This window comes from Xenopus laevis, chromosome 3L (genome assembly GCF_017654675.1).
Source record: "Xenopus laevis strain J_2021 chromosome 3L, Xenopus_laevis_v10.1, whole genome shotgun sequence".
In the NCBI taxonomy this organism is placed as follows: domain Eukaryota; kingdom Metazoa; phylum Chordata; class Amphibia; order Anura; family Pipidae; genus Xenopus; species Xenopus laevis.
In genome coordinates this window covers 28,032,169-28,045,829 of record NC_054375.1, presented here as the reverse complement: position 1 = coordinate 28,045,829, position 13,661 = coordinate 28,032,169, and the positions used below count along the sequence as shown (strand labels likewise).

Below are 13,661 nucleotides of genomic sequence, written 5' to 3'. Positions count from 1 at the left end.
ATGGCGGCGCTACCCTACGGCCTGACATACCCGCTGCGTGTAATACACACACACCCCTGGGGAATGAGACAAAAGTTCAGCGCCCATAGAGCGCTCTGCCTGAGCGCCCCCTGGATAAGTCCCAGCCCTAATAGGCTTGTAGGGGAATAGGGAAGAAACTGGCGCCCTGTCAGGTATGGGAGGGATAGGGGCTGAGGATTCAGACTTACCTCAAGCCCACGGCATCCAGTACTCTCCTTGTCTGCCGGCCAGCTTGCTCCTCCTGCAAGGAAAGGGAGACATCAGTAGAGCTGGATGGTCTGTGCCAGAGCACAAGGTGACCCCGGAGACAGGCTCCCACGTTGGGGGATGACATTAGAGCCTTTACGCAGTGTAAAGGGTCCGCATTGCCCCTGGTGTCAGCTTAGCTGACATAAAAGGATGAGCAAAAAATAAAAAACGTCCTAACCTCCTGAGGACACAACTCAAACTGACCTAAGCTCCGCCTACTGGGGGTATAGCTAGTGAAGGAGGAGTCAGTTTTGTTTTAGGGTTGTGTCCTGCCTCCTAGTGGTACTAGCTATACCCATGGTCCCTGTGTCCCCCAAGCTGACTAGGAGAAAAGACAAATTCCATCAAGTTCAACCCCTGCAAATGAAAACCCAGCATCCATACACACACTCCTCCATACCTTCACATAAATTATATACACCCGTATCTTTACTAACTAATGAGTTTAGTATCACAATAGCCTTTGATATTATGTCTGTCCAAGAAATCCTAGCCATTCTTAAAGGCATTAACAGAATCAGCCATTACAAAATCACCCGGCAGTGCATTCCACAACCTCACTGGGAAGAACCAGCTAAGCTGCTTCAAATGAAAGTTCTTTTATTCTAGTCTGGGGTGGCCTCTGGTGCAGTGATCCTCTTTATGGGTAAAAATGTCCCCTGCTATTTGTAATGTATATGCCAAGGCAAAACAGCTCCCAGCTATAAAGAGCTGCATGCAACGCCCTGTTTGGCTGGCCAGTACCCCAATGATATTCCACAACCACTGGACTGCTAGGCCTTATGTCTCTTCAGGATTGTAAAGGCACAATAAGACAAGAGGAGGGTGTTGGGTGGTGATAAGGAATCTTGTGGCCAGCCAATAAAGACAATATAAAAAGTTTCATAGAACCAAGTCAAAAAAAAAAAAAAGCAAAAGTTATTTAGAATTCTAACAGGATAAAAATGAGTGGGTAAAGGAACGACTAATTTATAACTTTACTGTGTTTGAAACATAAATCTGCTAAACTTGTTTAAGGCCGTGGCACACAAGGCGTATTCTCTTGACAGCAAAAGCCTAAGGCTCTTTGGCAGATGTAATATACTGTATGTACAATAAATACTTTTAAACAGCAATTATTTGCCGGAGATCCGGTTTTGTTCCAGTCCATTTTTGTCTAATGGTGGATTATAGATTTCTCCTCTAGCTGAAAGCCTGGGGCATGTGCGCCTGAACCCAACATTCAGTATGGTGAGTCTACTATATACTTTCAAAAACCAGGTTATACACATTTCTTTGTAAACAGCTTAAAACGCCAGGGAAGAATAAACCCCAGAGTTGTAGAGGCTCTCTCATTTAGTAGGTTGGGCTGAGTTCTGTAACACAGGAAACACTGCAGAGTCCGGTCTCGGACTGAACGCAGGAACAGTAGCAGTTACAATTTAAAACAGTACTACTGCAGTAACCTACAATTTAAAGGTGACTACTAGTAACAACACAGTTAAATATCTTGCGGCAATAGAACCTCGTTCATTTGAGAAGGAGCCATTACCATCATATTTGGCAATCTCTTCATCCGTGTCATCTTTCTTGGCTTTGGAAAGAACCCACCTACAGAGTAAAACACAATATTATACTCAACACTATAACGGATAAAAATTCAACCTGATTCTCAGCAGTATGAAAAGATGGCTGAAACATGGGTTATCGTTTGGAACTAATTCTACAGCTATTTTGAAGTTATTGGTGGGGGGGGGGTGCGGTTACAAAACAACGTAGATATAAAGACTGTAAGCTGGTATATTGTCCATTTTGATGCTTTCAACCACTTTCTATTTGTGATCGTTTTCCTAATACTGAAGTGTAAAGTTTCATTTTCACCTTCTAAAGCAGCTATGGGAAGGGGGGGGGGTCCCCAACCGTTTAACCGTTTTAAATTGATGCATTTAGTTGATACATTTGTTATCTTTGTCCCTGCTGAGCAGAATCCCTGGGTTTCATTAAGGCAGCTGTTAGAATTGATACAATAGTTGCTAATACTCCAGAGATGCTGCTGAGAAATGTATTAACTAATTGTTCCTGGATCACTGAGCTGCCAGATAGACAGAGACTGGAACATTACATTTTAAACTTAAATGTTGGGAAAACAATAGAAGATAGAAAGCAACTGAAAATTTTTTTATTTGTGATGAACAATCTGAAAATAACTGAACTGAAAGTTCTGAAGGTGAACAACCCCTTTAACTCCTGGTTGTTACTGTTTAAACAATGTTGCAAAAGTCTTAGTTCACCAGCAAAGACAGTTGTGTGTTAAGCGGCTGCCTTGTCTTACATTGTATCAACAGTCTTAGACATCAGGGCAGTGAATAAACAGGGACAAACACTGCTTTCAATAGCAATACATATACAAATAACAAACGAACATAGAAAATCTGTAATAAATGTAAGTTGATTAGAATTATGTTTCCTTTTACTAGGCAAAAATGCATTTTTTGGGTTGACATTCCCTTTAACGGTAAATATGTAGAATTGCTAGTACAGGTATGGGAGCCGTTATCCAGAATGCTCAAGACCCGAGGTGTTTTCCGGCTAATGGATCCTCATACCTTTAGTCTATTAGATAATCATGTAAACTTTAAATAAACCCAATAGGCTGGTTTTGCTTCCAACAAGAATTAATTGTATCTCAGTTTAGAGCAGGTACGAGCTCCTGTTTTATTATTACAGAGAAAAAAAAGAAATAGTGTTCAAAATTAAGATAAAATTGGGTCTATGAGAGAAGGCCTTTCCATAATTTGGGTTTTCAGATAACAGATGTCATACCTGCATATGCATTAGGGCTTGATTCAATGTAGGGGATAAAGAGAATCTTAAAACAATCTTGTTCTTTTAAAGCACTTACTTTATTGGTTGATAATTAAAACAGCAATCAAAACAGGACAAAGGCCAGACACTCCATACCTGGCCTGGACAGGGAGTAAAAATAGGCCCTGCCATTCCAAGTACAGAGACCCAAACAGCCCCCTACCAGCCCACTATAAGTTAACTTTCTATGGGATCATATAGCAGCCCCTCTGGCATTTGCCAGAACCCACAGATTGCCAGTCCGGGCCTGCTCCATACCATTAGTTGCATTCTAAGAAAACTTTACCATATTCTAAGTGTGTTTCTTCCTCCTGTTCCAATCATTACTACAATCAGTTACTGGAAAAATAGCCCTGAATCTCTGAACATGTGATATATAAAGAGGTGGGAAGCCTTAAGTTGTATATCCAAACACAGGCTCACCCCACAACATAGTTTAAGAAAACTAAACGTTTATGGTTATTCGGAGAGGATCTAAAATTACTACATTGGTTATACTGACCCATCCAAAGTTCCTTTGTCAAATGATTCTGAAAAATAGACATCTCCTGTTGGGACCGGGGCTTTGTAAGTCACCTGAAAAACAAAGAATATTTTCATTTCATTTGAATTTAACAAATTTAGAAGGAAAAAAAAAATCAAACTAATGTCTACAGTCAACACTAAAGAGTATATTTACCAAACGTGAAAATATAGCTCCGCCACAGAGAAATTTTACAGTTGTATTTATTTAGGCAAGAATTTTAGGGGCAGCAGGGGGGTGGAAATGCTTTCTGCAACAATAGCAAAAAGGTGCACTCAAATGTAGTTTTATTTTATACCTTGGGAGCAGGAGGAGGCAGGCTGGTCTCTGGTTTTAATTCTTCGGGATTTTCTAGGTCATCATCAATGTCCAGCCCATCGTCATCATCATGGTCGTGGTCATGATCGTGGTCATGATCGTGGTCATGATGATCGTGGTCATGGTCGTGATGGTCATGAGCCTTTATTGTTACTACACCAAGCACCAGAAGAGTCACTAACAGAAACCATTTCAGATCCATGATCTAGACCAGATGGAAAGATTTAAAAATACGACTGGTTAAATCAATGGCAATTGTAAGGCATCAATATCACAAGCGTCTTCTCATCTTAGTTCTTTTATGTGGCCCTGGGCCAGGTTCACGCTGAAAATCCAACTTATTCAGGACAACCAGCCTATGCTCTCAGGCACCCCCTATTTTTCCCTTGTCTTTTAAGCATAATAAATAAATTTTCTGATTTGTGTACAATCTTATAGCTGTACTTTATGTGTATAAAGAATTAAAATAGGATTTAAATTAACTGTATACAATTAAAATTAAGTAAACAGAGGTGCGGTCTTAATGCTCAAATAGCCAAGAGCACTCATGGAAGAAAATGCTTCATTTCTGAGGTCAGTATCTCTTTAAGTCAATCATTTCTGTATATGAATAGTAAAAAGGATTCATCATTAACTAATCACTACAAATTGAATACCATCATAAGGTTAAATAAGGTTGCTGTATAGTTCAGTACACTTATGGGATCAGTTATACGGAAACCATAGACTCCATTTTATACAAATCCACATTTTAAAAATATTATTTCCTTTTTCTTTGTAATAGTTGATCCCAACTAAGACATAATTTATCCTTATTGGAAGCAAAGCCAGCCTATCGGGTTTATTTAATATTTATATGATTTTCTAGTAGATGTAAATTATGAAAATCCAAATTATAGAAAGAGCTGTTATACGGAAAACCCCAGGTCCCGTCCCATACTTGTATTTCATCTTGAAGGGCCATAAATTGGACTAATTATAGAGAATTTAAGCGTTGCTGCTATACAGCAGGCCCTCTAATCTGTAGGCTGCTTTTTTGTAGAACAGTATAGCATATATTTCCTAAAATGTTTTAGTTTGTGTGTGGTTAATACATACTATTCCTATCTCCGGTGGCTAAAGGCCTAACAATATAGCTTTAAAAGTTAGATAAGAATAAAAGAGGCCACACAGACCACGTAGGTGCACATAATGACAGCCTGCCTAACCAATATCTGGACAGTTAGAAAATCCGAATGTTCTAGGACTACACCAGTGAGTCGATTCTTTCCTTTCACACTGTGTCTGCAAAGGTCCCATTGGGATGAATTGAGATGACTGCATCATCCTAACTTGACCACTGTAGCAGCAGTCAAATTAGGAGACTGTTTTAAACCATCAACATTCATAAAGACAAAATCTAGAAAATTGAGGAGAGATAGTGACGCACCTCGAGGTAATCGGGGCAGTTCTCCTCTAGTCATCTGCTCATTCATATTAAACAGGACACTAACAAAACTGCTCAATCAGGGGCGGATGCGAGAAGCATGGATGATTGGTCATATATTAAAGCAGGGAGCAGCTGATCAGATCACACAGCACGAGAGCAGCAAATGCATTTCTGGTCATTGAGTTGATTCACAGGTCACTAGTATTTATCAACACAATGCCTGCATAAGGCTTACAATGGTTTTAAAATGCATTCACAAACTGGTGGGGGACAAACATCTATGTCTACATAATCTAAGGATTAAGCAAGAGCTGCTTTGAAAATGCTAATGGATGGCTGGGGGTGAAGGGCTAATGCAAACAGGTGCAAACCTGCTGTTCTATTTGACCAGATGGCCTCCTCTGAGATGTATCACTTCAAAAAAAAAAATATATATATATATAAAAAAAAAATCTACATGGTCAAGCTTCACCATTGGTTTGGGTATTTTGGAAACAGAATGAGGAAATATCAAACCATGTGGTATACAGGTCTACATAAGCAGTTTATTTGGCAATAATTAGGTATGTTATAGAGAAGCACCTAGCTTATTTTATACAGAGATCACCGCTTCTCTGCACATCTGAATGTAACTGTGAAGATCATAGCACTTAATTCAATTAAAACACTCCATGTAGATCTAATATCCTCCCACTGACAATAATATAAATTGCCGGAGGGAAAATATACGCATCAATTTTTCTTTCCTTTCCTCGCAAGGAAACTTCAGGCATCTTTGGAAAGCAATGCATATGTTTTCCTACCAGCGATTTAAATGATTTCCGTTGGGAAAGCATTTGAAGGAGATAAGTTGACTTCAGAAGAGAAGATTTATTGCGGGTAACTAATCTCCTATTGTGCCATAGCCCTAAAAGAGGTCATAAATAGGCTGACAAAAGTATTGAATAGCAAATGATTGACCATACACAATAGATATCACCAGCAGATAACATTTTGCAGGAGGTCAGATCGGTGAACCGAACGAAATGGTGAGAATTGCTGCCCCAGTCATTTTATAAATATGTATATGGCCTACCTTAAGGCTAGAAATGTTACATTTTCCATAATAAACATGCAGGGGTTGACCCTGCTCAAGGCATTTCTGGGAGGCGTGAGCAGGGTGTGCTGCAGAGTTCTCTACTGTGCACCTTAAAGGGGCAGTATATCCCAGGTTCCAAGAGCGCAATGAATGTTCTATTTTTTCAGAATTTTATGAGCTTTTAAGTGCAAACAGGGAAGCTGAAACTACTTCATGTTTGGTCCTTGCGAGGTAGATCACTAGTGCACACAGAATTCCTATGCATAATAGACTCCTCCTTATCTGTAAACCATAACAATCACAACCAAGTGATAAGGGGAGGGGGGTAACATACTGGCAATCTAATTATCAAGCTCACAAGCACCAAGAATGTCGCTTGCTTAGATAAATAAATATGATTTTTTTTTGTGATTACAACAATAGGTAAAAGGTTTTTCCGGCCTGTTTAAGGATACTGGCACACAGTGTTTTCCAGCCAGCAAAAAAAAAAAAAAAATACCTGATACCCTTGTACCTTTTATAATACAAAGCAAAAAACAATGGGGCACAAGTGGGAAATTCTGGTACCTTCCTACCTGTAAATTGTTAAATAAAAATATTTTTGGAGACCCACTTGTTCTTCAGAAAGTGTGTGTGTGTGTGTGTATTAATTCCATATCATTCAGCATGATACCAATACAGTGTATGATGTGCAATTTGTTGTCATGCTGAATGATATGGAATAAATACACACTTTCTGAAGAACAAGCGAGTCTCCAAAAGTTTTTTTATTGAATCCTTGTAGTTCTTAATAAAAAAAAATCAGTTTTCAGCACAAAAATGCTAGAAATGTGCATACTTAGGCCTATCGCGACTAATGACAGGAGATTTTCATTAATGTCGATGACAGGAGATAAATATATACAAAGTAGGCATCTTGTTTATGCGACCCTCAAGGTTTCTTCTGTTAGCCTTTAAAGGGATCCTGTCATTGGAAAACGTTTTTTTTTTTTAAAAAAAACAAAACGCACCAGTTAATAGTGCTATTCCAGCAGACTTCTGCACTGAAATCCTTTTCTCACATGACTTGGGACGGCTGGAAAATTGACAATATGTCTAGCCCCGTGTCAGATTTCAAAATTGAATATAAAAAAACCTGCTTGCTCTTTTGAGAAATGGATTTCAGTGCAGAATTCTGCTGGAGCAGCACTATTAACGGATTCATTTTGAAAAAATTTTTTTTTCCCATGACAGTATCCCTTTAACTTCCAGCATCCATAGCCGTAAATGATTAAAAGGTCACTACATGAGATCTTTCTCTAATTTATCGAAGCAAGCAGTGGGCCCGATTTGTGATGACATTTGTCCCCAGGGCAACTGGATCCCTTCAGTAGAGGACTGCAGCCATAGCCTGATGCAGAATATCCAGGCTGCCACTTAATTGAGCCCAGCTCAGATAATGATCAGAGTAGCCATAATTCTAGGCCAGCCCAGAGGCTGGTGACTTGCTCAGGAGTAGGGAAGGCCACAGCAGTAACTGCCTGTATATGGCACACTTTATGTGGGTGTTAAAGTGCAACAACCCTAAGGCTGATTTCCCTGCCTTTCATTATAACAATGGCAGCCTCTGAAATCACATACAGACGGATTTCCTTGTCAAAAGGCGCTGAATTTGTCAGGATTTCGGCCACATTGATTGCAGAATTTTCTATGTCCTTGGACTACTATCTATATAGCAATAATAGAGGTGTTTTTTGTTTTTTTTACTAGGCCTCTGGTCACACAGGGCTCTATTCACCAAACAATCTGCAGATAAACTGCCTTAAAGGAACCATCAGTTACCTTCTGCTACATTGTTTCAGGAGTCAGGGCCAGCAGTGCAGAGATTAAATCAGAGAGTGATTTCAATAGGAATTACATTTTCAAATAACCTCATATTTTTTTGTTTTAAACGAATGTATATTGTATATAAGACGGTTAGAGAGTGAGGTTTTGTTACAGGGTGCAAACATTGTTGTGGTTACAGTTGTCCTTTCAAGGCTGGGTAAAGTGACACTTCCTACAAATGAATGAAGATGCGAGGGCCAGAGAGATAGGGATGGTGACCGGCCCTTGTCCCCGAACTACAGCAGGGCCTGTTTTTTTTTCCCCCTCAGTCTATCAGGAATTATCGCGCACTTTTAAAGAAGCCTTTTGTAAATGAATTCAGCCATCACACACTCACCACAGTGACTCAGCCTCCCCAGCACACCGGCGCCCTCCAAGTCCGCCGCTGCAGCAAGAACCCCGTCACGTGCCCAGCCTAGAGTGAAGCGAACTGGGGTGGAGCGATAAGCTATAAAAGAGGGGCGCTGTTGTCTGAAAAACCCTCTCTCGACTCCACCTTCCTAGCGCGTATGCTATTGGCTAGCAAGCAAAAGTACACAGCGTCTTCCGCTACAATTTAGCGATTCATTGGTTACCTGAACTGTCGATCATATAGAAGGGCGTGCACCTTCCTAGGGCCTTCACTTCGTGGATTGCTATGATTGGTTCATGTGAGTTCTGGGGCGATAAGCAATTGGTTGGGAAAGCTTCCTGGTCCCTTCTAATCAGGTTTGACTTTCTTGTACCACATGACCTCGAGTTTCGTGTAGAGGAAGTGATTGTAGCACAGAAAGGAAGCAGCGTAATCGATCTTTCTAGAATCCCATGCACCGTCTACAGCGATACAATCAATAAAAAATAGAGGGCGCTGAAGTAATTTTTTTTTTTTATCCAACCTGAAGAGCGTGCGGATGGAAACGCCCGCCGACTCGTCTATATTTTATAATGTAATGGGCAAGCGTGGTTGTACCACTATGGCCTCTTGTTAGGGGTCGTTTAGTCACGTGTCCTTAGTTCGGGGTCGTGGGACGCGTGAGCTCACGTGATCATTCTAGGAAAAGGGCTATACTACAGCATTTATGCAAAAAGTGGGGTTTGTTATGGCACTGCTTGGTTCTTTAGTTTCATAAGGTGTGTATTTTAGTCCTTTTTCAGTCCATAGGTTAGGGATTTATGTGTTGGACGGTTTATTTTCCTGTTTGGGGATAGGGTAATAGGGAAAAAAGATAAATATATAGGAAGGCCGGTATTTTTTTCCAGAAAAGGTGGCAACCCTATAATTGGGGACTGGGCAGGGCCAAGAATGCATTGAGAAGTCTGTATTAGATATAGTAAATCTGAATAATCTCAGGCCTAGAAGGATTGTGTAAATCCTGTCAATAGTTGCTGCATCGCTGGTTTGGACTGAGAATTAAAATAGGCCCTGGCATTTCAGGTACACAGAGGCCCAAACAGACCCCCACCAGGCCATTTAATACTGACTTTCTATGGCACCTTATAGCAGCCCCTCTGGCATTTGCCAGAACCCACATATTGCCAGTCCGGGCCTGTGCAATGTAATATTATTCTATCCATTCCTGTAAGAATGTTAACTGGGCGTAGTAATGAGAAAACTTATGGGGACAGGAAGGGGGAATTAAAGGGTATGTGGAGAGAACAGTCAGGTTTAAAGGAGACATATAGGATAAGTGAAAAAACCCTAATTTTGTCGGCAATTATGAGTAATATACGGTGTTGCTTTTACATGGTGCTAAAAATTTATATTATCTTTAAAAATAGCCCCTTTATTTGAGCTCCCTTTAGATGTTCTCTGGTCCCTGTTTGAAATGAGGGGTGGGCGTGTCCTAACGGTCCCTGCCAGAAGCACAGTAGGAGTGGGACAGCCAATCACAGCCAGGCAGTCACTCAAGCAAAGACAGGCTTCATTTTCATATGTCTCCTTTAAAGCAGAGTTCTACCCTGTAGTCTGGCATTAGCGTTGCCACCTGGCCGGTATTTTACCGGCATGGCCGATAAAAACCACGGCTGATCCCATGATGTTAGTAATAGGGAAAAAAGATAAATATATAGGAAGGCTGGTCGCTGGTATTTTTTTTTTTCAGAAAAGGTGGCAACCCTATCTGGCATCTGTGTGGATTCTTCTAGTCCTACTACCCCTTGCGTTGGGTTATCACAGGCAATATGCCCAGGATTTGTTCAGCAGGAGTCCTGAGGTGGCAGTTCTGCTGTGCACTAATTGGGTCCTGTTAGTAGTTTTACCTTAAATTAAGATTTGACTTAGTCCGTACTCTTTGCAGCACAGTGCTATAGTGGGAGCAGGTACCTTTACCTTGAGGTGGCCATACATGGGCATATTTAAGATGCCAATTGGGGCCATTTAATTTTCAATAATTTGGCAGCTTTTTTGCCTGTATATGGGGCCCTCTGACAGGCCCACCCAACTGATATCTGGCCAAAATATCAATTGAGCAAGATTTGTTCCGTTTGATTAAAGTGATACTGACACTAAAAAACTACTTTTTAAAACATGAATGTACATTAAAAGTTACCGGCTATAGGTCATGCTGATTCTTTTTTGCCGAGAGGTTTGTTTTTGTAAGTAATTGTTAGTTGAAGTTCCTAAAACTGACTATTTTGCCAACCTGACTGTCTCATCTCAGCCTGTCAGAGTGTCTAATGCTAACAGGCTCCTGCTGCACAAATATGGCAGCCCCCTCATAGGCAATCACAGGGAGTCAGATAGATCATGTAAAAGCATTGGGCATATAATAGACCATGTGTTCTCTCTTAGTGACAGACTGTATTTTTGGTGTATTTCTTTTTTATAGCTTTGAAGTTGGTTTCTTATTGGAGCCTGAAGTTGGTTTCTTCTTCAGTCAGTTAATAAGTAATTGGACCACAGATTTAAAAGTACACATTTATAGACAGCGTGTCCCTAAAGACGTTTTGGGATAGGATTAAACTCATTCCAGCCTGGCTCAAAACAGTTCTGGGCAGGCAGTGTCAGTTTCTTATTTGATACAATGAATAAGTAGCATGATTGAAAGGGCTGAATGACTCAAGGCTTCTGACTATATATTTGCAGCCACAGATGCACTGCATTGTATACATCTTGTTTGTCTGACCTGAACAGTTTCTGGACAGGAAAAAGGGCATCCAAGTGGGCATCTTTGCAATTCTGCCTTTGAATAAGTGACAGGGGTGTTAAAGGGGACCTGTCACCCCAAAAAAATCCAATTTTATCACATTAGTCAAGCAAAATGAACTTTAATTACACTATATAAATTATTTGAGTCTTGTTTCCTTCAGTCTGGGAATTCAAAAGTATAGCAAGCAGGCAGGAGCCATTTTGTGGACACTGTTATTAAGGCAAGTCTTGCATCATCTCAGAATCTTGTTTGTGCACCAGAATGAGGGACCGGATGTCCATTCCCATGCCCTGGGTACACAATTAAATGGTAAAGAGAACAGGGGAATGTGTGGAGAGCAGTGACATCTAGAAAGTGCTGAATGGAACGTGAAAGTAATTATCTGCCCCGCCTCTATGTATAGTCATAGAAGAGTGGCAGACAATATTTGATTGACAGCTGAGATTTTTAATGAGCTTGACAACAGCTATGAATGCTTTAATAAAAAAAATAGAAATTGGATTTCATGTTTAATTTGAAAAGGACTTTTATTATACAGCTTTTTTTTGTCTGGGTGACAGGTCCATTTTAAATGGGGCTAAATGACTTTAGGTCACTGCATATAACCTATATATTTACAGCCAGGGATAACCCACTAAATTGGGGGCTCGTTGTCATGGGAACAGTGGGGAAAAAAAGGCAGGCGTTTTTTTCACAGCACTGCCTCATCAGTTATTCAAAAAAGGCTGAATTGCACAGAGGTGTTCTGCCCAGAACCATATTGGGACAGGCTGAAATGGGGTGCATACAACAAGGCACATTCCTGCCTCCAAATATATAGCTTTAAATCAGTGGCCCAAAGTAATTTAACACCTTCAGCAGCCCTGTTACTTGTTCAAAATGGCAAAATCATAAAAATGCCCCAAGTTGTGCCATTTTATCTTCCTAGAAGCATGCCGAGATGAAATGGAGTACATACAATGCTGCAAATATATGTGTGCATACAATGCAGGGCATACCTGTCTGCAGATATATAGGTTTCTGTCAATTACTTAATTCAAAAAGTCAAAATTGCTAAGATGCCTAGTTTTGATGCCACTTTTTCCTGCCAAGACCCATTGGCTGAAATGGGGTGCAAGCAATGAATGGGCACCCCTGGCTGCAAATAAATAGGTTTAAAATCAGTGGTCCAACATAATTTAACTCATTCAGCACCTGTTACCTATTCAAAAAGGCTGAATTGCAAAAATGCCTACTTGGATGCCACTTTTCCTGCCCAGAACCCTTTCAGGCCAGGCTGAAATGACATGTATATAATGCAGGTCATCCCTGCAAATGTATAGGTTTCAATCAGTGGCTCAAAATCATTTAACCCCCTTCAACACCCCTGTTATTTCTTCAAAATGGTAGAATGCCCATTTTGATGCCACTTTTCCTACTCAGCCTTTTTGGCCAGCCTGTAACTGTGTAAATATAATAGCTAGAAATCAGTGGCCCAAAGTTATTTAACCCTTAAAATCATTAGTTATTTATTCATCAGTTTTTCTTGCCCAGTACCTTTTCAGACCAGGCTGGACTGAGCTGTAGTTTGTCTGCCAACCCTGTAAATGTGTACTTTTAAATCCATAGCCCAAGGTCATTTAGTTAATTATAATGCACCCCTGTAATGTTCCCCTGCATGTTTAATGGTGCACTGATTGACAGGTCTCGAGACAAGTATTGGAGAATTACATGAAGATATCATAAAATACAAGGGCCAGTTTAAGAAAGAGTAGATCCTTACCGAAATGAGACACAGCTCCAATTTTGTTTTCTTAAAAGGATGCCACCAGTTGAAAGTTCAATACAGATCTGGAAATGCACCTAATCCAGAATTTGTTGTGCGAACAACCGTGGCACATTATCAAGAATTTTGATTCAGCTGAATCCTAACTCCCATATGTAATATAAGGCACTAAGTTTGCCCATGAGCAGTAACCAATGAAAACTAATAAGATGCTTGCATTTAAACGGGTACCTAGGAAATTCTACCTGCTGAACGGTTGCTATGGTTTACTGCCCCTGGGCAAACGTAGTGACTTTTATTACATAACCTTATAAAAAGTTCAATGGCAAACTTAAAGTCTTGATAATATTGCTATTAACTGCTGCCTTTGTTATTTTATTAGTAAAAACATGTGAACACTAAAATAAATAAATAAACATTACTGAGCTTGTACACTACTA

At 40.2% G+C, this 13,661-nt stretch overlaps 1 protein-coding gene across 2 annotated transcripts in view; it reads right to left on the bottom strand.

Moving 5' to 3' along the window:
• Positions 1 to 8,823, bottom strand: part of canx.L (calnexin L homeolog) — a 29,680-nt gene extending 20,857 nt beyond the window's left edge. Inside the window, exons 1-4 of one of the 2 annotated variants that reach the window (XM_018250614.2) lie at positions 8,666 to 8,823; positions 3,936 to 4,160; positions 3,617 to 3,690; positions 1,802 to 1,860 (exon numbers count right to left, since the gene is read on the bottom strand). In XM_018250614.2, the coding sequence (XP_018106103.1) occupies positions 1,802 to 1,860; positions 3,617 to 3,690; positions 3,936 to 4,157 (355 nt within the window). In that variant the 5' untranslated portion in view covers positions 4,158 to 4,160; positions 8,666 to 8,823. 2 annotated transcript variants of the gene reach the window in all.
• Positions 8,824 to 13,661: the final 4,838 nt, after the last annotated feature.